This window comes from Brassica napus, chromosome A1, assembly GCF_020379485.1.
Source record: "Brassica napus cultivar Da-Ae chromosome A1, Da-Ae, whole genome shotgun sequence".
NCBI classification, from domain to species: Eukaryota; Viridiplantae; Streptophyta; class Magnoliopsida; order Brassicales; family Brassicaceae; genus Brassica; species Brassica napus.
The window spans coordinates 2795345-2817594 of NC_063434.1; the positions used below are offsets into that span (position 1 = coordinate 2795345).

Consider the following 22250-nt stretch of genomic DNA (forward strand, 5'->3'; position numbering starts at 1 on the left):
TATTATTATATTATTAAATAAAAAAATTCTTTTAATTGTTTTTGATAAATACTGGACTAATGAATTTAATACTTTTGAATTTTGATATACATACGAAATTAAAATAACTTAAAATATATATTTTAAAAAGTACACTAAACCATAAATAAATGGCATAAAACTTTCACTGTCATTATTAAGAAACTAAGATTACAACAGTTTCCAATTAGGTCAAGATCATACAACAGCAACATTGTTTAACCATATCTGGAGAAAGACTATATTGAGATGGAAAATGAAATTGTCTGAGAAAAAACTAAAAAAAAAAAGAACAAATAACACCTAGAACATAAACGAACATGTCCTTTCCCCTCACTTCCACAGCTTCACTAGCTTGTCGTGACTAGCTGATGCAACCAGTCCCGTTGCAGTTGAAACCGCCAGAGACGCAATCAGCCCATCGTGAGCAGGCAATGTCATCGTCTTGTTCTGTGACATGTTCCACAGTTCTAAAGACTGCAACATACAAAGATTGTAGAGTTTCAATTTTATGAGCAAAATGAGTAACATGAGTAATGATGACATCAAGTTCTTACCTGGTAACAACCAACTACGAGTAGAGAAGGGTAAGTCGGATGGAAAACACAAGACTGGAACTTGTTTCCATTGCAGCTTAGCTCATGAACACATTCTCCTTCATTACCTGTCCCGAACGTCCAAACTTTCACCATATCTTCACTAACCGTTGCCAAGAAGTCACCAGAAGCATCCCAACAGACCGAGTTTATCTGATTAGTATGGCCCTGTGCAGTCCTTAGTGGTTAGTACATATATTACATAAAACAAGTATTTACCACACAATATCGGAAAAAAGAAAAGTCTGAACACTAAACCTGCAAAGAGTGTCGACAAGCTTGTGTTTCAACATCTAGTACAGATACAACGTTTGCCGACGAAGCAGCCAGATACTTTCCAACACGTGGTTGGAACCTCGTCTGAGTGCTACCACCCTGTGAGAAAAAACAAAACAAAACAAAAGTGAAACTAAATGTATAAATTTGCTAAATAAAAGCAACACGATAATGTTATACCTTGTACACTCTTGAGCAAGTTCCATTGTTGATGCTCCAGTACCTTATCTCCCCGTCATCGTCACATGAACATATGAGATCATCCTTGTTGGGATGGAAGTCAACTGACGTAATCATAGAAGAATGTCCGATGAAATTACGAAGGGAGTAGCCTTTCTGCAAAAGTAGTTAGATGGCACAATAACCCTTAAGAGAGATGCACAAACATAGTGAAAATCATCAGCCTTTCAACTTACATTATCAGCATCCCAAACCCTGACAGTTTTGTCAAATGAAGAAGTAGCAAGCCGAGGCAGGTTGGGACTAAAACGAACATCTGTTATCATAGCCGTGTGCTCCTCAAGTGTGGTCTTCGGCTTCATAGTGTCTGTATGCCATATTACAGCCTGCAAAAATGGGAGCAAAGCCAAGTATTTAAGTTTCAGAAGCGCCACAAGACTTAATGATGATGGCTTTTACCTTTTTGTCATGTCCGGCACTAGCAAGCATTTTTCCATCCAATGAGAAGTGGCAACAGGTGACTTTGCTTGTGCTCGCACGTACTGAATTCACTTCCGCAAACGTGAAGCCTGTTGAAGAAAGAGGCATCATTGTAATGATTGAGAAATATTGTTGTTATTGTTGAATAATGTTAGAGTGGGGGCTAAGACACGCACCTTTACTAACATCCATACACCGTCCAACAGTGTCTCGTTGATCACCATCCTCATGTGATAAAAAAGACTCAACGTTGTCGTCAAGTGACCCATCTTCCACAAACCGATCCATATCAGCCTGCAAAATAGCCAATAGTTGATGATACTAATTCATATTGATTTGTGCCCTCTCATTAACAGTTTTAAAGATACTCACCAGCTGATTTGATGGAGATGTAAGAGTCCCAGTAGTCCCCTCAGTGCCAAACATAATTACTGGTTTGGAGGAACCACCACCACCATGAGGCAGATTAGGCATAGAAACCGCATCTCCAGGAGTATGAGTTGAAGGTGTAGAAGGTGCTGAGCTCGGTGATGGCCCTGTAGTGTTGGCTGTTCCTGTACTATTAGCTGGACCAGAAGACGAAACCGGTTGCTTTCTTTTCCTCCCAGTTTGATTCTTCAATACCTTTCAATTAAATGCAAAAACATTTTAGAAAATCAACCTCAGATATCACTGAAACATGAAATAGGAAACTAAGAACAGACCTGTTCATTTCCTCTAAAAGAATTTGACATGCCACCACCATCCATCGAAATACTACCACCCCCTCCCAGTTTATCTTGTTGCTGAATGTTGTGGTTTGCACTCTGTGTTTGCTGATTAGAAAGGGAGTGCTGATTAAGTGCCTGTGGCTGTGCTAGATTCCCACCACCCTGCTGTTGATGCTGCTGCTGCTGTAAAAGAGCCATCTTTAACTACAAAGCATACGCAGTTATTAACGCAATCGCCTTTCAAAACTAGCAGAGATTACTATATCTTGTTCCAATTTATCAAATAATACTCTGAGAGCTAATTAAAACTAACAATATTTAAGTCACCTACTTAAGATTTGTAAGAGATAAGACAAGGCATACCTTTAGTAGCATGTCGGTGTCTCCACGAGGCAAAAGAGAGCCACCAGGTTGCAAAGAAGATCCAACATTAGGTAGCACATCCCCCACAGAACCACCCCCAAGGCCATCCTTTCCGAGGCTCATGTTCCGGTTGTTCAATAGCATTTTCAGTCTTCTGTTCTCGTCATTGACGGTTTGTGAATTTAGATTCTGTTGAGCCATCATGAGCTGTTGCTGATGTTGAGGAGTCAACATGTTGAGTCCGTGAAAAGACTGCTGCGGAGACTGCATAAATGGCTTTTGCGGCTGGAGAAGACCAGAACGAAGCTGATCAAATCCCTAAATCAGGAAAGAAATCAACAGTAAAAAAAAAAGAAAAATTTACAAAAGAGAGAACGAGCCGGTAAAACAAATCTTACTGTGAGTGGCCACCCTTTAAGTGTAAGGTTGTTGCCTTGATTTGAACCTGAAACAGGAAACAAGCACTAGTCTTAAAACTATTACTACATTTGACACGCTTGACCTACTGAAATGATATCTTCAGGATCGAAAACCTACCAGGAATGCCAATCAACGACCCTTCTGGAACAGCAGTTCTGGGAGTGAGCACAGTGTTGATGTCACTTTTCATATCCTAAACACAAGTAAGCCAAGCAACTAATTAGCTAACAGTTAGAATTCTACAAGGGAGTAGACGCAACATAGATTCAATGATTACTTACCACCGCAGACCCAGAAAGTTGCTGATTTCGAGCTTGAACCTGTGGAGACATACCACTGCTTGCACCATGTAACACTTGCCTGAGATTCACCAACAAACATTAGCAACAAGACAGAGATACTGAATGATTTTTAGTGGAAACAAAGAAGGCAGAAGGATGAGAACAGTACCCTGCAGGCTGTCCGGAAGCTCCAGCGGATTTCAACATCGATGCATGGTTTGGATCCAACATTTGCCCACCATTGTCCCCGAATCTCTGTAGCCAAAGGAAATTTGAATTCTAACGTTTGATGAAACTACGGTAGATGGAAACTGAAAGACATGCCTTGCCTAAACTAACCTTCATAGCAGCCTCATCTAAGGAATCCCTCTGAGTAGGCATTTTGATCCTCTCCTCGTATGCCTTATTATTTGCTAAGGCACTCCCAGGCCCAGGATTTTGCCTCATAACTGGGTCGCTGTTATTACCAACGAGTCCATTTGCTGATCCATTTGCAAGGTGGGATCCATCTCTCCTCTGTGGCTGCTGTTGCTGCTGCTGCTGCTGCTGCTGCTGCTGTGGTGTTGGCTGTTGCTGGTGTTGAGGCGCTGCCTGCTGCTGTTGTTGCTGCTGTTGAGAAGGTGGTTGGTTTTGATGTTGTTGTTGTTGTTGGTGTTGCTGCTGCTGTTGTTGATGATGTTGCTGTTGTTGTTGTTGCTGCTGCTGTTGCTGTTGTTGCTGTGCACGTTGCATCAAGAGTTGTTGCATTTGTATTTGCTGTTGTTGTTGTTGTTGCTGCTGCTGTGAGACCTGTGGGTGTTGACCTTGTTGCATTTGCTGGTCTCGCGCTTTCATCATCTGTGTCTGTAAATAAATACGACATGTGAATATACAACTTCTAAATCTTCTCTTCAAAACACAAAGGAAAGGAGAGAATACAGTTCAACTGAAAGCAATCAAGCTACTAGCTAACTCTATATCACTAACTGAATAGAATAAGATAAATTGAAAAAAGTGTAAGCAAAGAAGGATACCTCAATGTAAGATGCAGCAACCTCGGAATGCTTCTCATTAGTCCTAGCAATGAATATATCCCAGAAGACAGACCACCACTCAAACAGAAATCCACCAGGTGCGTCAATAGCTATACAAAAACAATCCAAGAAGAATAAGAAGTTCATTAGGGAACAAAAGGACTTCTATCAGAATCGTAGTTCAAAAAGGTTAAGAAGATTCTGATTCCTAACCGACTGGATCCAATGAAATTTTTCCTTCAGCTTGGAAAGCCTGAGCTGTAGCTTTCAAATCTCTTTTGACCAGATAATCATGGATGTAGACATCCAGCCTGTTACAACCAAAACAATCTCATTTAGAGCAGCAACGCAGACACTACCCACAATATATATAACACGTCAAGATAGGCATAAGAAGTGTCTGGAGAATCTCAAGAACGGCAACTCTACAAAAGAGGAGAATAACATATGTCCCAGAAACAAAACCATCCAGTCACTAGAAGAAACACAAGAATTGTTTCATGATGGAGCTTTTAAAAGTAACACTTGCATACCAAAAAGAAGTGTAAATCTAGAACAGTAACAAATTGAAACCTGATGACAGAAGAGTCAACCAGAACTGGATAAACCAAATAAATATATATCCAGAGATTCTCAAGGCCCTTTGAAAGTGACTGAAAGCACAAAAGAACTAAACTTTGGCCAAAACATGGAAACATAACCAAAAGAAAAGTCCCCACAACAACAAAATCTAGCAGGAGAGTCTTCTGAGAAACAGAAACTGAAAAATCGGCAAAAGTAACGGCAAAACAAGCAAAAGAATGTCAAAAAGGAGAAAGCTAAACAATTGCGACAAGCTATAGTCTCCAGATCAAGTATAACATTAAGGACTCTATAAAAGGTATGGAGGAGAAGACACAAACCCTAGAATCAAACTGAAGCTAGAATGCATTATATAGAATCCGAACCCTAGAAACAAACGAGCAAAACAATACACACAGAATCTAAAAACCTAAACCCAAAATTAAAGACTCTCCAGTAAGCAATCAGCACAAATATCAAATAAAAAAGGCAATCAAAATTAAAATTAAAAAAGGACTCACATTTTATCAGCTTCCCAGTTGGTCTGAGACATCTCTTTTTGCTCTGAAACAAAACAAAACCCCACAAAGACACAGTTAGGTTCGAATGTCAGATGTAATAAAACCAATAATCATATCTTATATAAGAGCAGAAACCCAGAATAAAAATCAATGCTTTTGACCCCTTTTTTCACCTGATTTTCTCCAGAGAGTGAAAGAGATTAGCACTTGAAACAAAGCCAAAGCAGAATCAAAACAGAGACTTTAAAGGACGAAGGAGAGGGATAGAGAGAGAGGGAGAGAGATGATACGAGTTTTAAGAGAGAGAGAACTAGTCAAGTAAAAAAAAAAGGAAAGCCTTTGGAGAATATCTTTAGCCTCTGACCATCGCAAATAAGAAATATAATTATTTATTTTTTTACTGTAATTAATGGATGTACATACAGAAATTTATATAAAAGTCCAATTTATTTATGGAGAGAAATATTCTCTTATGTTATAAATTATTTATGTAAACAAAATGTTGACTGAAAATAGATTTTTATTTGAATGAAAATTAGTTTCCATGTCAGTTTTGTTTTGGGTGGATGGAATTGCAGAGGATATATACAAGAAGGGTAGCTTTGTTAAACTACTAAAATGCCCTCACGGTGTTGTATATTTTACGTGACGTATCACGCCTCCTGTCAAAGTACTTTTGTTTTTTAATGACAAAATTAATCATTTATAATCAATAAATAACGCCAATGTCTTTTTCATTTTTACGTTTCTCGCTTTTGTTATTTGTCTTATTCGGTGTAGATCTTGTGGAATCATAAACTTTAGATTCATGTAATTTTAAGAGTAACCTATATAAATCGAATAGAACATAACACGTTTGTGCGTCTATTGTGGTGTTTTTTTTTGTTTTTTGGTAAAATGTTAAGTCTATTGTGGTGTTATTAGCTCTTTTAAAAACAAAAAGTTATCAGCTAAACGCATTTGTTTTATTAATGTGATTAACTCCTATAATAAAATAGATACTGAAATCTTCATAAAATCACACATAAGTTTCATGACTTAATTTTAATAAAAAAATTATAGAGTTAAATTGAGAGTTCCTAATCCTATTATTATGAAATAAGGTTTGTTTTAGTTAAAGAAATGAGTAAGCCGGTTAACCTATATTTGTTTACCAAAAAAAAAACTTAGGGCTTTATTATTCATATATATGTGATGACATATAAGAGATTGTTTGTATATTTAACAGTCTCCAAATATATATATATATATATATATATATATATTAGTTTTGTAAAAAAAATTAAAATAAACTATTGAGTATTAGTCTTTTTAGGTTACTTTTAGTTACAATTGTGGTTTACTAAAGATTTATGAAAGCAGCGTAATAAAGTTATAAATGTAAAATAAGTGCTTAGTAAAATTTTAAACTGTTTGACTAATGTGAAGATGCTTTTACTAATCCAAGACAAAAGATTACAAGTCTACAGCAAATAGAGTTGTGAATCCTTCTTAGTGTAAAAAAAATCATTGGCTTTACTGTTGAATTCATTATTAGAAAATAACTTCGATCTTATCCAATCGTAAAAACACATATTGGGACAATTATCAATCATCATAGAGTTGTTCAAAAAAAAAAAAAATCAATTCATCATTGAAACTCATACCGCGACTATGACTAGTTGACTACGAGGAGAATTCACTTATCTTGGTACAGCCAAGTCAATCAAAAAATATTTAAGTAAACTAAGAGTATATAATCTTACTTTATTTGAGATTGTTTAGTCTTGAAGGATGGATAAACTCGAATTAACAATGTTTTGTTATCTTAGTCAATATTGACTAAATTTAAAAATATGTTCGCCGGGGGAATTTATTAACCCATCTTTGAAAGTAGTCTGATTGTAAGCCCAATATTAGCTCTGGAGTCCACGAGACCCAGGCCTTCTTTTCATTATTCTTTTGTTGGTTATAAGTATAATTAAGGCCTTACAAAAGGAGGCAACTACGAGCAGCGGCATGGTCTTGTAAGGTTGCATTTAAAAGCAATTTCAAATTATTAAGATACTAGTACCGAGAGTTCAATAAGTCAGTTATATATGAACAAGATGTTGTAGAATACTTGCAAAAGAATAATAATGGGAAGAAGATTCTGCGCAGGAGAAAATGAATCATCAGCAAGGACTCGTGAAGCAGAAGGAAAGAAACTGAGACAAGGACGAAGAAGATAGAATCAAAGGGTCACAGAGAAGAAAAGCAAATGGTCCATCAAGAAAACAAAGCACAATATATTGAGTTCCCTGGAAGTCTAAGGTGAAAAGATGGCAGATAGTCCTGGTTATATATAAACACAAGCAATGAGAAAAGAAATATCATGTTGGTCGATACTTCTTTTCCATCTAACATACAAGTGCCTAGTATCGTAGTTCGATTGGCCATTTGGGGATGCATATCATCAACACAAATCTGAGTTCGAGTTTAAGTACTTGGCCATTTTAACTAAACTTGTACATCGTAAATCTTAGAGAGATTAATAAGGTAAAAGAAAAGAAGATGAAACGTTGAATATAATTATTTCTTATTTACCTCGTATGCAACTATATATTCCCTTTATTCCTTAGTATCTGATCTTCAAAATTGTTTGTTACTAACTTACGATCACTTTTTGTGTCTCGTAGCAGAATTACAACTTGTTTCTGGCTTAAACTTAGCAAATTTACGGTCACACACACACACACACAGTTTTACGATTCATGGGAAAACATGTGAGAATGCATATGTTTTCTAATAATTTTTTTTGTTAAATTCTATCGGCTATCCGGTTAGTCTCGAAAAAACACATTTAATACTACTATATAGTAGAGTATTCCGCAAGCGTGCCATATTGTTTGACCCGAATTTGAATAGTTTTCGATAGGCAAACAACAATAGTTTAGTTTCCAATGAAAATCAAATTTATGACGACGCCGAACCTTTAGAGATTACCACACTACCACCACCGTTTGATTCTAATAACTAATAACCATAATATACCTAAAATCTAGTAGTTTAAGCTTAGCAGTTCCGATTATAGAAATGCATAAAACGACTAATTAGTAATAATATTGGTAATTCGGAAGTGAAAGTCTTCAAACACGATTGGAGTATTACTGCCCATTGGAATGGGCATAGTTGAAGATACTAAGAAAGAAAAAATGGGCGTAGCAATCTAAGAGTCAAGTTGGATGGAGTACGCAGATTAAGCATAGGACACGACATGTCTATTCTCATGAAAGCTTTGCTTTTGTCATCATATGTACATATAAATACAAACTTCAATTTTTGACCCGCACGGTTTCTCAAGTTTCACATATATGGCTACATATAAGACGTGAGTAAGAGAAGTGCATTTGTTTCTTTGCATGGCAAATCCCCATGCACCTTGTTTCTTTTTGTTCTATTTGGTTTTGATTTGTTTTTATTTGATTTTTAAGGGTCTTATACCAGCTGCATCTTATGTGTGCAGCGGGTTGATTAGTACAAGTGCATGCCAACTTAAGAGTGCAATATGGAAGGTACGGTTTCTCGGATCATGAGTATTTATCTCGATTCTAATTCCCTCTCGTGGTCCATACCTTATTCTTACATCACTATTACATATTTACATCCTTATCAAACATATAATATAAGACAATTGTATACGTATATGCATTTTGATAATCCCTAAAACATAGTTGGAAATTTTACTCTTCCCCTCTCTTATTTATTTGTCAATATCCCGTACTTGTTACCAATAGAAATTCAGTCATTAATCGATTGAGATGTATGAGCGTTTCGATATAAGCGAAACAAGAAGAACATAGATCGGAGTGTCAATATATATGTGTGACAAATTGACGATACATACAACAATAAATTCATGACATACATGCGAATTTGAAATTAAATGGATGAAGTTATCAATGTCATGAAATCAACTAAAGTAGGATTGCTCTAAAGAAATAATGCCATTTAACAAAACAAAAAAAAAAGAGAATTACATGTTTAGGTTACTAACCAATACCAATACCAATACTAAGATCAATAACAATTAAGTGTAACCTAAAAAGTTACTAATAAGAGAATTACATGTTTAGGTTAGTAAACAATACTCCCTCCGTTTTTTAATATAAGTCGTTTTACAGCTATGCACGTAGATTAAGAAAATCATTAATTTCTTATATTTTCTAAACAAAAACATCATTAATTATTTACCTAACCACAATTCAACCAATAGAAAAATAGAAGATATATTACCATTGGTTATACAACATTAATTATTAATAAATTTTACATAGAAAACCGAAAACGACATATAATTTGGAACAAAATTTTTTCTCTAAAACGACTTATATTAAAAAACGGAGGGAGTATCAATTAAGTGTAACCTAACAAGTTACTAATAAATTAAGTTTGTTTTCTTAAATTTTTATACCCATACCTTGTTAATTGATATGCAAAAAAAATTGTTCCCTCAATATAATTACTTCTAATTTTATTTACTGCTTTGTTTAGAGAATTTTGTTACTAATAAATTAAGTTTGTTTTCTTAAATTTTTAAAACTTAATTTTTTACAAACAAAATTCTTCAAACAAAACAGACTCTCTTACACGTGCAAGAACACAGATTTGATATTTCCCAATAAAAATATAGAAATACGACGATCAAGTTAATAAAGTATTTAATGGCACTACATGTTGAGATCAATAAAATAAAAGGTTAGTATCATTTGCTCATACAAAACACAGAAATTTACATTGCTAGTAGCAATCTTAAGCGCAGCCAGAAGTTTTTGGTTGTTCTTTTTTGGCAAAGCGTAGTTAGAAATTAAAACGGTTAAACTCAGATATGAAAGAAAATGTCATAAACCCGAAGGAAGGAATGAAGCAGCGAGGGGATTAAAAGAGCGGTGACACGCTTAACATGCAAAGATAAATGTCAAATCCATCATGAAAATTGACAGTGCCTGCAAAATAGTCAGTAAGCCCCTAACCATATTATAATAAAAATAAAAGTGACGTAAGTGTCTGAGCATAGTTAACGTAAGGTGTGCATGGATGCGTGTCATAACGTTTCTCGACTTCAATGCCCTCAAATAGCGTTGAATGTTTTCAATTAATTGCTTAGTTATTTGACTTATTTACTCATAATTCTTCTGTAAAGGACTTGCATTCGCTTTTTACATTTTCAATTTTAATTTAGTACTTTAAGTCCGGGTGGTTAGCAGCGGATTCCAATCCGGTAAAAGCAAACCAAATAAAATCCAAACTGAAATATTTAAAATAATTTAAATTTGATAGTATCTAATAAATCAAATGAATATTATTTTTAAGAAACCACTATATATAAATATGATTTGGTATATAAACCGACCCAACCGAAGAACCCAATTAATTAAAATATATTAGTATATTTATATATAAATTTCATAATAAGATAAATAATATATACATACATTATTTTATTAAAATGATATTCATACTTAAACCATTGATTTTAATAATTTTTTATTTTGTTTTGAGTTAAAAAGGTTAGTTAGTTTTTCTCATTTTCATTGAAATAAATAAAACATAACTTTTTATTTTTAATGGTAAATATTTTGTACTAAATATAGTTATATATTAATATTATGATATTACTATTTTCATACTTTTATTTAATAGGTAAATAAAACAGAAAATATTATATGTCAAAATTAGAATAAGGAATATATATATATATATATATATATATATGTTTTAATAAATCTGATTTTAATCATATAAGCTAAATTCTATAGAAAAATGTTATAAAACTTGGAAACATAATTTTCTAGTAATTAGATATAATTATATATAATTATTTTTATGTATGATATGGAACAAAATTTGGGAAACTAATAAACGTGTGTTTTTATTTGATAATAGGTATTCTAAAATCAAGTGTGTTTGTTTGTTTATTGCAAAGGATAACTGGAATGGGGTATATCTATATTATATATTGTACCTTGATTATAACAAGTTAATTAATTTCTGTATATTTTCCCGTTGCTTAATTTCACTACAATTTATCAAAGTGATATGTTCATTCAAACTTTGTTTGTTGAAAAAAAAATCAAACATTGTTTTTGTATCAAATATAAATATAAACTCTGCTTCTAGCAATTAGTTTGCGCACAGCCATTACTCCAATAGTTTTTTAAAAAACCATTCCTCGAATAGAAAGATATATTAAAGCCCTGAGTCTCTGACTATATAAAACTTATACACGTAAACAAAACAAAAGTTATTACTCCAATGATCCATTCAGATGTGAATGCAGTGACGATTTGCTTAAGTCATGTGAGTGAATGAAGTTGTATTTTGGGTAAAATTGCTTAAAATGATGCCCTAAAAGAGATTTATCACTTATAATAAAAAAAACGTGTATGTATGTGTGAGTTCTCTCTCGTGACGGCAAAGAGATAGAGAAAGATGGATCAGTTTCGTTGAAAGAGATCGTCCATGCGGTGGTCGCAGAAGAGTGTCAGCTCTCTATCTCGATTATCATTTCAGTGACAAATCAGTGCCCACCTTCTTCCATCTTCCTTACGTCTGCATCTCTCTTTATATACACACCTCGTTACATATCTATTTATCTCTCTTACGTAAATGTGACCACTTCAATATACACAAGATTTAATTCCCACTATATCGACTTTTACCGTTTCTCACATTCGGTGCCACCTCAATTAGGTTTAGATGTGTTGGTGTAGTTTAGATGTTTTAGGATGTGACTACAAGAATCTGTTTTCATTAATCGGTTACTAATAATTAACAATTAGATTTATATGTGCTGGTAACAACTCTTTTAATTAAGAGTTCTTATGACCATATATGTGACAAGAAAACACGCATTTATTTTGGTAAGGACAAGAAAAGACATTGTTAACTAATCCGGCTAATTAACCACATCTGTAAAAGTTTATTTCTTCAATTTACAACATGCAAAATTAGGTAGTAATTGTTTATTTTAAAACATAAATTAGGACTTAGAGATTAGGACAAAACGAGAGCTGCACATATTCTTGATGGGCCCCTTGATCTCGTCTCTCCACTGGTCAGCTATTTCCCCAGCGATATTAACCGCGTCTGACGCCGTTCCAAGGAGTCCTCTCCTAGTAAACCCAACCGTGTACAATCCTTTCCCTCCTCTCCACCCGTTAGGAAACGGCGTTTTTGGCATCCCTTCCTTCGTGAAAAAATCACTTCCCTAATAAAATACAGGTGTTATTATTGTTTTTAGTTAATTGCTAGATGAGTGGGAACTATAAGATGTTAAGCTTACCTGAAGCCAAGTAGGCACGTTGCTTTTGTAACCAGTGGCAAATATGATCGAGTCAAACTCCTTTTCTTGACCATCCATAAACTTTGCTCCATTTTTTGTAATTTCTTTTACACCTTCCATTATCTTCATTTTTTACAGTAAGAAACGACAAACATTAGGTATACGGAGAAAAAAACATAGAAAGTAAAACTATTAGCTCGGACTCATAAACAAGGTTTATGGAATCATGGCGACATTAAAATGAATCACGGAAGCATATACAGAAAATAGTACTTAATAAAAACAAAATTTAGCTTTTGAGTGTTCATCAAAGAAAGATAGATTATTCTATTAAGAATAAGAAAACATTTTAGAAGCAGAACAAAACTTTTTTCAACAATTTAAAAAAAATCTAAAACAGTCTTTTGTAGTTTCCACATTAACACGGTTCTTTTTAAAAGTTAGACTAATACAATATTATTAGGGCAATTGTCAATAATAGCACCTTTTGAAGTTTATGTCTCAAAAAGAGCATTAGAAGGAGAAAGTCACAAAAATGACATTCATTAAAGGGTAAAATGTCCCTAATATCCTTGGTTTAAATTAAATAAACAAACAAAAAAAATAAAAAAATGAAAAAAAATAAAAAAAAATAAAAAAAAATAAAAAAATAAAAAAAATTTACAGTTTCAGATTATATGTTTTTATATTCGAAATTTTTATAATTTTTTTTAAAAAAAAATTTTGAATTTTTTTTTTTATTTTTTTTTCAAATTTTCTTTTTATAGTTTAAAAATAATTTTTGAAACTGTTTTATAAATTTTTATTTTTTATTTTAGTATTTATTTTTTTATAAAATTTTAAACTCTAATTCCAAAACCCCACCCCCTTAACTCTAAACCCTAAGGTTTGGATTAATTAACCCAAGGGGTATAAGTGTATATTTACCTCTTTAATGAAACCTATTTTTGTGACTTTGAACCTTGAGTGCTACTTTGGAAACAAAAACTTGGTTTGGTGTTATCCTAGTCTTTTTCTCATATTTTATTATTTAGTAGGTAGTGCAGAGTTATAAATAAATATTGTAACTAAAAGATGACTACTGCTCAGTTGCTGGCCACGCAAAACTGTCACTAAATTAATGTAAATAAAAATAAAAAATGAGGAGAAAGTCTTAATTCAGTAAATTAATAGGAGACCCACCTTAATCTTGCCAGATCTGATGAGAGACATAGCTCCAACGTCGAGAACCGGACTTTTTCCTGTGACATTTTTTAGCTCAAGCGGACCGGTTTTTGGTCGGTGTATACCTAACCGGTCGGTATTTCCAAACGAAAGATTAGCCATCAGTAACAAGAACTTATCAACAAGCCGTAATGGTAAACACTTGAGAAGTGTCATCCCAACTCCAAATGTTGATAGCCCAAGTATCTCCCTTGGCAACACATGAACCTACATGAAATAAATATAACATTTATAATCAATATATATACCAAAACGATAAATTATTTTTTTAATAAATAGAAAGTACATATGTTTTTATTCACTTACTGTGTTACGGACAACAAGATGAGGAGAAGCGTTATGTCGAACAAGATCCAAACTAATCTCCATCCCGGAGTTTCCACATCCCACGACTAAAACTCTCTGTTGTCTGAACTCTTCGCCGCTTCTATAATCACTAGCGTGAATAATTTTACCACCGGAAAACTTCACTATCCCCGGAGTCTCCGGGACGTAAGCATCAGCGTTCTCACCGGTCGCAACAATAAGCCACTTCGAGAGATACTCTGTCTTGTTTAGAGTCTTTACTCTCCACAAACCAGATGACGTATCGAAAGCAGCGTTTACAACGTTCTCGTTGAACCTCGGGGCGATGCCAAAGTGTGAAGCGTATGACTCAAGGTAATCCAAGAACTCGTTTTTAGAAGGGTATTTTGGGAAATTTTCAGGGAAGTCCAGGAGCGGTAATCTGCAAAAGTGTTTTGGGAGATGGAGCTTGAGTCTGTCGTAGGTTTTGGTTTTCCATAGAGATGCTATTGAATCAGAACGTTCTAGGATCAAAGAAGGGACTCCACGGTTTGAGAGACATGCTGACGTGGCAAGACCGGAAGGACCTGCTCCTATGATGATGGGACCGTGTACGAGGATGATCTGTTTGGTCTGATGGTCGGTTTGGTTGTGGCGAGGAAGTGGAGGAGAGTCCATTATCTTCGAAGAGTGTGGAGGAGACTAAAAGAGTGAGATATGTTTTACTTTTGGAGAAATGTTCTTTGGTGTGAGGCTAAATAACTGGAATTTATAGAAGGGGAGTTTCACTAGTGGGACCTTTGTAAGATTCTCTCTATGACGTTTTTCTTTACAAATTTCGAACATAGTACATTTGTTTTTCGAGATATATTTAAGTTGTAAGACTAAAAGCAATATTCTTACTTTCTTAGGCATTATGAATACTGACGGCAGATTAATTAATTGAACGGGTATAATCAATGAGAAGGAATTAGATCATAAACAGAGCTACATTTAGTAATCTACATGATAACATAATGGTTTGCCAAATCACGTAATTATGTGAATTCACGAATTTTGGATTAAATTATTTGACGATTCCACCCGCAACCATCATTGTTCACCATATGAAGCCTAATTAGATTTCTATATAGTACTAATCAATAAATGGTGGAGACTTTATTTATTTTTAATTGTTCAGAAGCTTAACGTTTTTGTTTTTGCTACATATTGATGTCACACATCGTAATCTATACTACAAAATGTTGCAATTCATGTTAACTGAATTTAAATGAGAAATAAATGAATACTGAAAAGTTTAAAACAATAAATGAAGAGTGTTTTCAGAACACCTTGAATGTAAGATTAATCCGATAAACAGAGTTTTGGAAGTAACATGTATAAATGGTTTAGTCATCATCTCAAGTTCATATGATTGATCTATGAAGTCTAGATACAGTGTTTCTAATTATTTTATAAAACTTGGAAAATGTAAGAAATCAAGATATTGAGTGGATAATAGAAATAGTGGTGAAAGAGGCATTGGAATAGTAAAATTGCAGTGCAAAATGACAGTGTAATAAATGGAAAGCGTGAAGCTTAAGTAAATTATTTGCTCCTCTTCCCATTTGATTTTGGGAAAGAATCGCCAAACATAAAAAACAAAAAAATCAAACACAGGAATTGACCAACAAATTGGCTGGACTTTTTAAAATTAATGATCTATTAATGTTCTGAGTTAGCTTTTGCGCGTTGTCTTAGCCAACATTCATTTCATTTCCATTTTCAAAAGTTTCTCACAACAAAACAAAATACTTGAATTTGGCTGAAAGTTGTTTTAGACATGTGTAAATAACTGGTAAAGTGACTTTTGTTTGCAGTAATACTCAAAATCATTATGTGACAGATGTTATACACTTCCAATTCAAAAATAATGACATGATAGAATTAATTTATCTCATATATTATAGGAAGTTACCTATAATATATTCAGACTGTATGAGTCTTTACATGTCTCTTACAAATCATGGGTTTTGATAGTAAATGGATGATTTATATTTGTTGATATCCACCCAATATATATAAGAGGGTTGCTAGTGCCCAATCTCTTATAGTAACAATTTAATCAGACAATCAGATCTACGGGTTTAGTAAGTTAAACATCTATCCAAATTCCATGTATAGTACACAAACCTATTATCCTTTTGTAACTTTGAAACAAATTGGCTTTTTCAAATTTCCAAGATACTGGCCTAAAATGAGCATATAACGTATAATTCCAAGGAATGGGTTAGGAATTCAATAATTTTGATGTAACAGATATTTTTTGTTGGTTAACAATATAACAAAGATTTTCTTAAAAAAATGTATATCAAACTACAATTTGATTACGGGTGTATGAACGTGCGCCGAAATTAGCTAAGGTTTGTTCAAGAAAGCAAGTATAATTCACTCACATGCTTCCTCAAGAAACTTTATAGCTTTAAGATGATTATTTCATTAGAATACTAAACATTTAAGCGTGATCATTTTCTTTAAGGTTATAAACTGGATAAGACTCCCAAAGTATGGATATTCATTTTATGGGTATTATATTATATGAAATACCTCAACATTTGATGTTCTTCTTGTTGATATGTATGAAAAATACAGTGACCAAGCATTACATAACTTTTTCGGTTAATGACTTACTGTATTTCTTTCTGGCTAAGCACACTGTATAGTACTTGAATTACGTAACTTCTTGAATCGCTTAATACCAGAATATTCCGGACTACACATTAAATCAGAAGGAACACTCTGTCATCTAAGACTAGCTTAGGGAGATTTGGAGACACATCGTCGTTGTATATCTAACAAAAAGATAAAACCATACAAGTTACAACATATTTGATCATCTGAATCTAAATACTCCGCATCCAAACTCTCGTAGGAACTAGGAAGCTAGGTCGAGACTAAAATGGAATAATTAAAGGATAGCTATTATTGACCAATTCATGACTTTTATGGAAAAGAAAGCAGGTTGTAATGATGAAAGATACTCGAGGGCATAAACAAATAATTGCAAGTACAATTATAATCATTGATAAGAATTTTCCTGTTTTGTTTCAACTTTCGTTATAAAATTTGCATAAGTGTCATGCATGTGGTTCTTCGCCAAAAGTATAGTTCATCTTATTAAATAACATGCACATATTAAATTATCTGTTTGGGACTGCAAAATTTGCTTAATGTTGTATAGTAGTGATATGGACAATGGACTTATTCTTTTCATCAATGGTTTGTTAACGTCTTGATTAAATTCTAGGATTTACGACCTCCAGATACTTGTACAGTCAAATTTTTGTACCAGACAGAAAATGTTTATAACATAGTTATGATGTGGGGTTATAATTCAACCGTAAGTTATTTTTTGTTTCAAACACAAAAATGCTAAAATGCAATCGGATTAACTTCTTCTTTTGTTGGTAAATTTATTTTAGAAAGCATGTTTTAAAATACAGCCAATTGAAATCGTTGCGTGAATGATCATTTTGGTCAATATGATCTGTTTTAAATTGACTAATGAGAATCTAATGGGGTTTGTTAGGATTTTAGATTAGGTGATATGAGAGTGGTGGATAGGTTAACTTAGATGCAGCTGTGTTCTAGTCTTCTTTTGGTCCATATTTTGTTGTTAATAATATTCTTATATGATGGACCTAAGTTGCGCATGCATGCTTATAGATTTAAGTAATTCATACTGGAGGAAAACTATTTAACTATTTCATACACCTTTACTCAGCTATCGCCAAAAGAGTCGGTTATAATAAACTAGTAAAAGCTAGTAATTCACTATTTTTTAGTTTTTGGGTAGTCCATCTAATGAAACTTTATCACGTTCATAGAGTAGAAAAAATGACTAATCATGTTTGTTTAAGATTTGAGAGGCACTGGAAATAGTTTCTGATGGAAATTAAGTTTATTTTCCAAGCGTTGATTTGTAGAGGTGTCTTAGTACAAACTGTACAAACTGATTATAATTTATCAACGAAGAATGCAAAATTTAATTGCTAATATTCGACTTTTACACTAATACAAGAGTTAATTGAAAATGATAATCTTGAAAAACAATCCGTGTTTTTGCGGTACTCGTAAAATATCAAGTGTTCTAATTCAGTGCGCCTACATGGACAAAATGTAAATGCGTACCGACTAATGTATTAGTTTATTTTCCGACCAAACCCATTCGAGATATGGATAAGCGCATTTGTTGAGATTTTATCACTTGCTTTATGATTTGAATTCAATCTTTTAATTCACTTGCAAGATACGAACCTTTTAACGTTTGTTTTGGTTTTGGCTGTGATGATCTCAAGTCACTTTCATAAACTTTTTTAATGGTAGTATAATACTAATTAAAGCTAATTTCTCATATGGTCAGAATTGTATAGACGGTTATTAGAGAAAATCAGTGTTTTGAAACCTGACAAAGATCCGCGGCTGAGCCGGTAAACTCGATAACCCAGAGAAAATCCAATATTTAAAAACCTGCAAAAATCCACAAAAACTCAATAAAATTTGGAACCCGATACCGGTTGAACCACCGGTTGAATCAATAAATAACTTTTACTTTTTTATTTATTTATTATGTTTTTAGATTATATTTTATATTTTAATTTTTCAACTAAGAAGTTATGTACTGACAAAAAAATTAGGTTTTTCCTTTTCAGTTTTATATTTTTGATTTTTAGATTTTGATGAAGATTTCACTATGCCATTTGAAGAAAATGAAGTGAACAATGGTAGAGAAAACTAAAATTAGTTGATGTGATTTGATGTTAGCTTATTTCCGTTATTGATATTTATTATAATGATTTTTTATTTTTGGTTTATTTTTTATTTGAAATTTAATTTATTATTCACATTAGATATTTAAATATTTATAAATTTTATGTCTTGATTTCTTTTAGATGTCATAACTCTTACTTTACTAGAAAAAAATATAAATAGTCTAATGTATTTTTTGATATTTTGTATGTCAAATAAAAATAAAAATATAAAAATTAAAGTTAAGTATTTTCTAAATGTTTTTAAACATAAATATGTACATATCCAAAGTATTATTTTATGTTTTAGAAAATATTTTAGAAAATATTAAATTTTAGTTTTTATATTATTATTTATAAAATTAATTTATTTATTAATTTGTGGTCGATCCAGTGATGAGCAATCTGGTAAGTCGTCTGGTTCTATGTTGTCGGGTTTAAAAAACATTGGAAAAAATATTGATGGGAGGACAAGTGTAACTAGTGTTCATGAAGATTTTGTTTTGCTTGTTGGGCTGTAATTTGAGCCCAATTCTGGAGGATGACCCATTGGAAGTTTCCAAGCAACTCCATAGTGTTTGGTAAAGAAATTTAAATAACACAATAACGTTTTCTTTAGAAATTATTTGTCATGAATACATTCCGGGAAAATATGTATATACTTTTATATCCGTATTTTAAAATTTAATATCAGTATAATTTTGTATTGAGAAACTCATTAAGAAATTAAATTGCTCTAAGATTTCCTTTCACCTAGTTACCTTATTTAAACAAACTATATCCCATATGTGGGGTTGTCCATCAAGTAATTTCATGACTACTTTCCGGAGAGGTGATCAAGACCTAAAGTCTACGTCCAAAAAACTACTGCACACTAAAAAGTCTATAAACTATAAAAATTAAAATTTAAAAACAAATAAGATTCGTGTTTTCAGTTTTTCCACAAGTCGGGTTCATAGCTCATATACATCACTGCTCGACAAAAAAAAGAATATAAAAATATACTAAAGTATGCAATAAGCCGATAACCATTGACATTGGGATGTTCATATTGAACTGTGTTTACACTGGAAGTTCCTATGAAATATTAAGAACACAAACGGATCTTCTCATGGCATAATTGTAATCTTGGCAATTGGCATCGAACCCAAACGGAAAAGAAATATATATAGTTTAACTTTATTAATTTATAAATCTATCTGTGTTAATCTTTATTAATTTTTTTGTTTTGTAGTCTCCAAAGTAAAACAGGGGAAAAGCTTTGAAGAAGCTCATCCTCTAAAACCTTGACCATTTCTCTTTGAGGAAGACTGACCATAACCACTCGGCTCATTGGTCCGTCCCCAGACGATGAAGGAAGCACTATGACCTGTCCACCTCCAGCTACAGGCCCTTCAACGTAGCAAGATAAGTGGCTCAACATCAAATCCTCCTCGAACATCATTGGACGTGGATTCCCCATGTTCTCTAGATTAGTACAAACAAGATCCGAACCGTTGGATATCGGATTGTTATTGTTGCTACCAAGCCACTCGACCAAATCCATGACCGCGTGGTAGTCTAGTAGCCCCTTGGTTACATTATGAATCTCTTGAACAACATAAGATAATAATAATAACCTATCTATCGCCTTGACAGGTTTGGAATAATGAACCTTGTGATAAACCATGCAGTTACCGAAATAACTTTGGTCTAAACGCAATAGTTTCCTAACGTCTAAGCACAATGACATGTCCGTAAGCTCGTTCCTCTTCCCTTTGGCCCGACTCACACAGACACAAAAGAGTCCAGACAAAATCTCAAATGCCGTAAGCCCTGCCTCGTTCTCGCCCGATTGGACCATCGGATCCGGGAACAGGAGGGTAATAGTGACCATATGATCCTCGGTTATGTTTAGAGGTGGAGCTGTTAGGGAGCAATATTTAATGTAATGGCTAAGAAGTTGGTTGTTAGAGAGCTTATGGCTAGAGAACCTGCGAGGTGGGAGTGAATGGAAGATTGGTGGAGTCATCATGTTTCGAGTCAGTGTTAAATCAGCCCATGTTCGAATAAACATCATTGCACAGACTGGATCTGCTAACAGATGGGTACAACTTAACCCAATAGCTAACCCACCACTTTCAAACTCAGTCACCTGTAGATGAAAAAACAGCAAAAAGTTAGACCAAGCCAAACCGAATCAAAACTAAACAAAAATTAAAGAAACTATATGTTATATGATCCAATGGTCTAAAAATCGGTTCTAAACAAAACAATTTTTCTGAAAAACAATTTGTTTAGGTGACACTTAAACGCTAATCTAGACACTAATCTTAAATAAAACATCTCTAACTATCATTTAAAGATCTTTTGAGCCTTGGTTATGGTTATACCTGAACATAAAAGGTAGACCAGTAATAAGGAAGATGATACATGTCCTCCCAATGAACAAGCTTAAGCTCTTCCTCTCTATTTACACTCCTACGCCATTCCTCAACCGTCCCGGTAGCTCTCGCCTCAATCATTCTCACCCCGGCGTCGTTGCTCTTCACCTTCCACCGGTTCTCTTCCGTACCATCAGTTTCCTTAACCAATCTCCCGGTTACAATTGGATAACAATTGAGAGTATACGCTAATGATTCTCTTAGCTTCTTTGTGATCTCTCCCGGTTCTCTAGTCTTGGAAGACTGGTAATAGTATACGAAGCGGATGTGATTCGGTTCCATGACGTGGTCGAATACTGAGAATCGGTACAATCGCCCTTGTTCAACCGGTTTCGTGCTCACTACGGTTCGTTTGCATATAAGTCTCACCCGGTTCTCCTCCATTACTGTCTTCTCTTTGGCAAACATTTTTTTTCTTTTCTTTTACTAGAATCTGGTTCTTACGTGCTTGCACGTTCGTGTCTCTCGTATATATATACAACGTTTTCATGTTCGAACACATACTTTTCTCATGAAATGAAACAACCCCTCACGTAGGGGAAAGTAATATTTTCATGCTCCCCTAAAACATGACTATGTGCCGCCGATTTGTATATATGTGTACGTAAAATAACTTTTAGAACAACAAAAACAAAATTAAATTGATTTATCTCTGTTACTTGATTGAATTTGGTGAAGATTGTGACAAGAATTTGGATATTGATATGTTGTTAAAGAAAAAGAAAAAGAATTTGGATATTGATAAGAAAGCAAGGCCCAAAAGAAAATTCTTAGTAGGCTAGCTAACTGGCCCATGAAATCTATTAAAA

At 33.6% G+C, this 22250-nt stretch overlaps 3 protein-coding genes across 4 annotated transcripts; all 3 read right to left on the reverse strand.

The window, feature by feature from the left end:
• Positions 1 to 150: 150 nt before the first annotated feature.
• On the reverse strand, positions 151 to 5837 carry LOC106367519 (transcriptional corepressor LEUNIG-like). 2 transcript variants are annotated; one of them, XM_013807406.3, is made up of 19 exons: positions 5593 to 5837; positions 5420 to 5462; positions 4551 to 4648; positions 4338 to 4447; positions 3664 to 4167; positions 3494 to 3579; positions 3325 to 3403; positions 3161 to 3236; positions 3022 to 3068; positions 2624 to 2941; positions 2255 to 2443; positions 1923 to 2174; positions 1727 to 1844; positions 1530 to 1639; positions 1307 to 1456; positions 1071 to 1226; positions 873 to 989; positions 576 to 782; positions 151 to 495 (listed from the first exon to the last, which is right to left on the reverse strand). In XM_013807406.3, exons 2-19 carry the CDS (start codon positions 5449 to 5451, stop codon positions 352 to 354), a joined length of 2793 nt encoding a protein of 930 aa, XP_013662860.2. In that variant the 5' UTR covers positions 5452 to 5462; positions 5593 to 5837; the 3' UTR covers positions 151 to 351. The 2 variants fall into 2 exon arrangements, with proteins under 2 accessions (XP_013662860.2, XP_013662790.2); XM_013807336.3 differs by having other exon boundaries at positions 2255 to 2464.
• A 6502-nt stretch (positions 5838 to 12339) lies between these two features.
• Positions 12340 to 19059, reverse strand: LOC111199934 (probable indole-3-pyruvate monooxygenase YUCCA1). The gene is made up of 4 exons (XM_022690571.2): positions 14253 to 19059; positions 13905 to 14153; positions 12723 to 12845; positions 12340 to 12647 (listed from the first exon to the last, which is right to left on the reverse strand). The coding sequence occupies exons 1-4, from the start codon at positions 14907 to 14909 to the stop codon at positions 12420 to 12422; spliced, it is 1257 nt and encodes a 418-aa protein (XP_022546292.2). The 5' UTR covers positions 14910 to 19059; the 3' UTR covers positions 12340 to 12419.
• An 850-nt stretch (positions 19060 to 19909) lies between these two features.
• Positions 19910 to 21892, reverse strand: LOC111199941 (protein ECERIFERUM 26-like). Its single transcript, XM_022690587.2, has 2 exons — positions 21391 to 21892; positions 19910 to 21152 (listed from the first exon to the last, which is right to left on the reverse strand). The coding sequence occupies exons 1-2, from the start codon at positions 21847 to 21849 to the stop codon at positions 20223 to 20225; spliced, it is 1389 nt and encodes a 462-aa protein (XP_022546308.1). The 5' UTR covers positions 21850 to 21892; the 3' UTR covers positions 19910 to 20222.
• Between the last annotated feature and the right edge of the window lie 358 nt (positions 21893 to 22250).

Excerpts from the sequence above, each read along its gene's own strand:
- LOC106367519 (XM_013807336.3), bottom strand. The coding sequence starts at position 5,451 with ATGTCTCAGACCAACTGGGAAGCTGATAAAAT. Across the intron at positions 4,168-4,337 it reads TTGCTGCATCTTACATTGAG|ACACAGATGATGAAAGCGCG; the intron begins GTATCCTTCTTT and ends ATTTATTTACAG. Across the intron at positions 1,845-1,922 it reads CATCTCCATCAAATCAGCTG|GCTGATATGGATCGGTTTGT; the intron begins GTGAGTATCTTT and ends GCTATTTTGCAG.
- LOC111199934 (XM_022690571.2), bottom strand. The coding sequence starts at position 14,909 with ATGGACTCTCCTCCACTTCCTCGCCACAACCAAACCGACCATCAGACC. Across the intron at positions 14,154-14,252 it reads ATCTTGTTGTCCGTAACACA|GTTCATGTGTTGCCAAGGGA; the intron begins GTAAGTGAATAA and ends TATTTCATGTAG. Across the intron at positions 12,846-13,904 it reads TCAGATCTGGCAAGATTAAG|ATAATGGAAGGTGTAAAAGA; the intron begins GTGGGTCTCCTA and ends TAAAAAATGAAG.
- LOC111199941 (XM_022690587.2), bottom strand. The coding sequence starts at position 21,849 with ATGTTTGCCAAAGAGAAGACAGTAATGGAGGAGAACCGGGTGAGACTT. Across the intron at positions 21,153-21,390 it reads GGTCTACCTTTTATGTTCAG|GTGACTGAGTTTGAAAGTGG; the intron begins GTATAACCATAA and ends TTTCATCTACAG.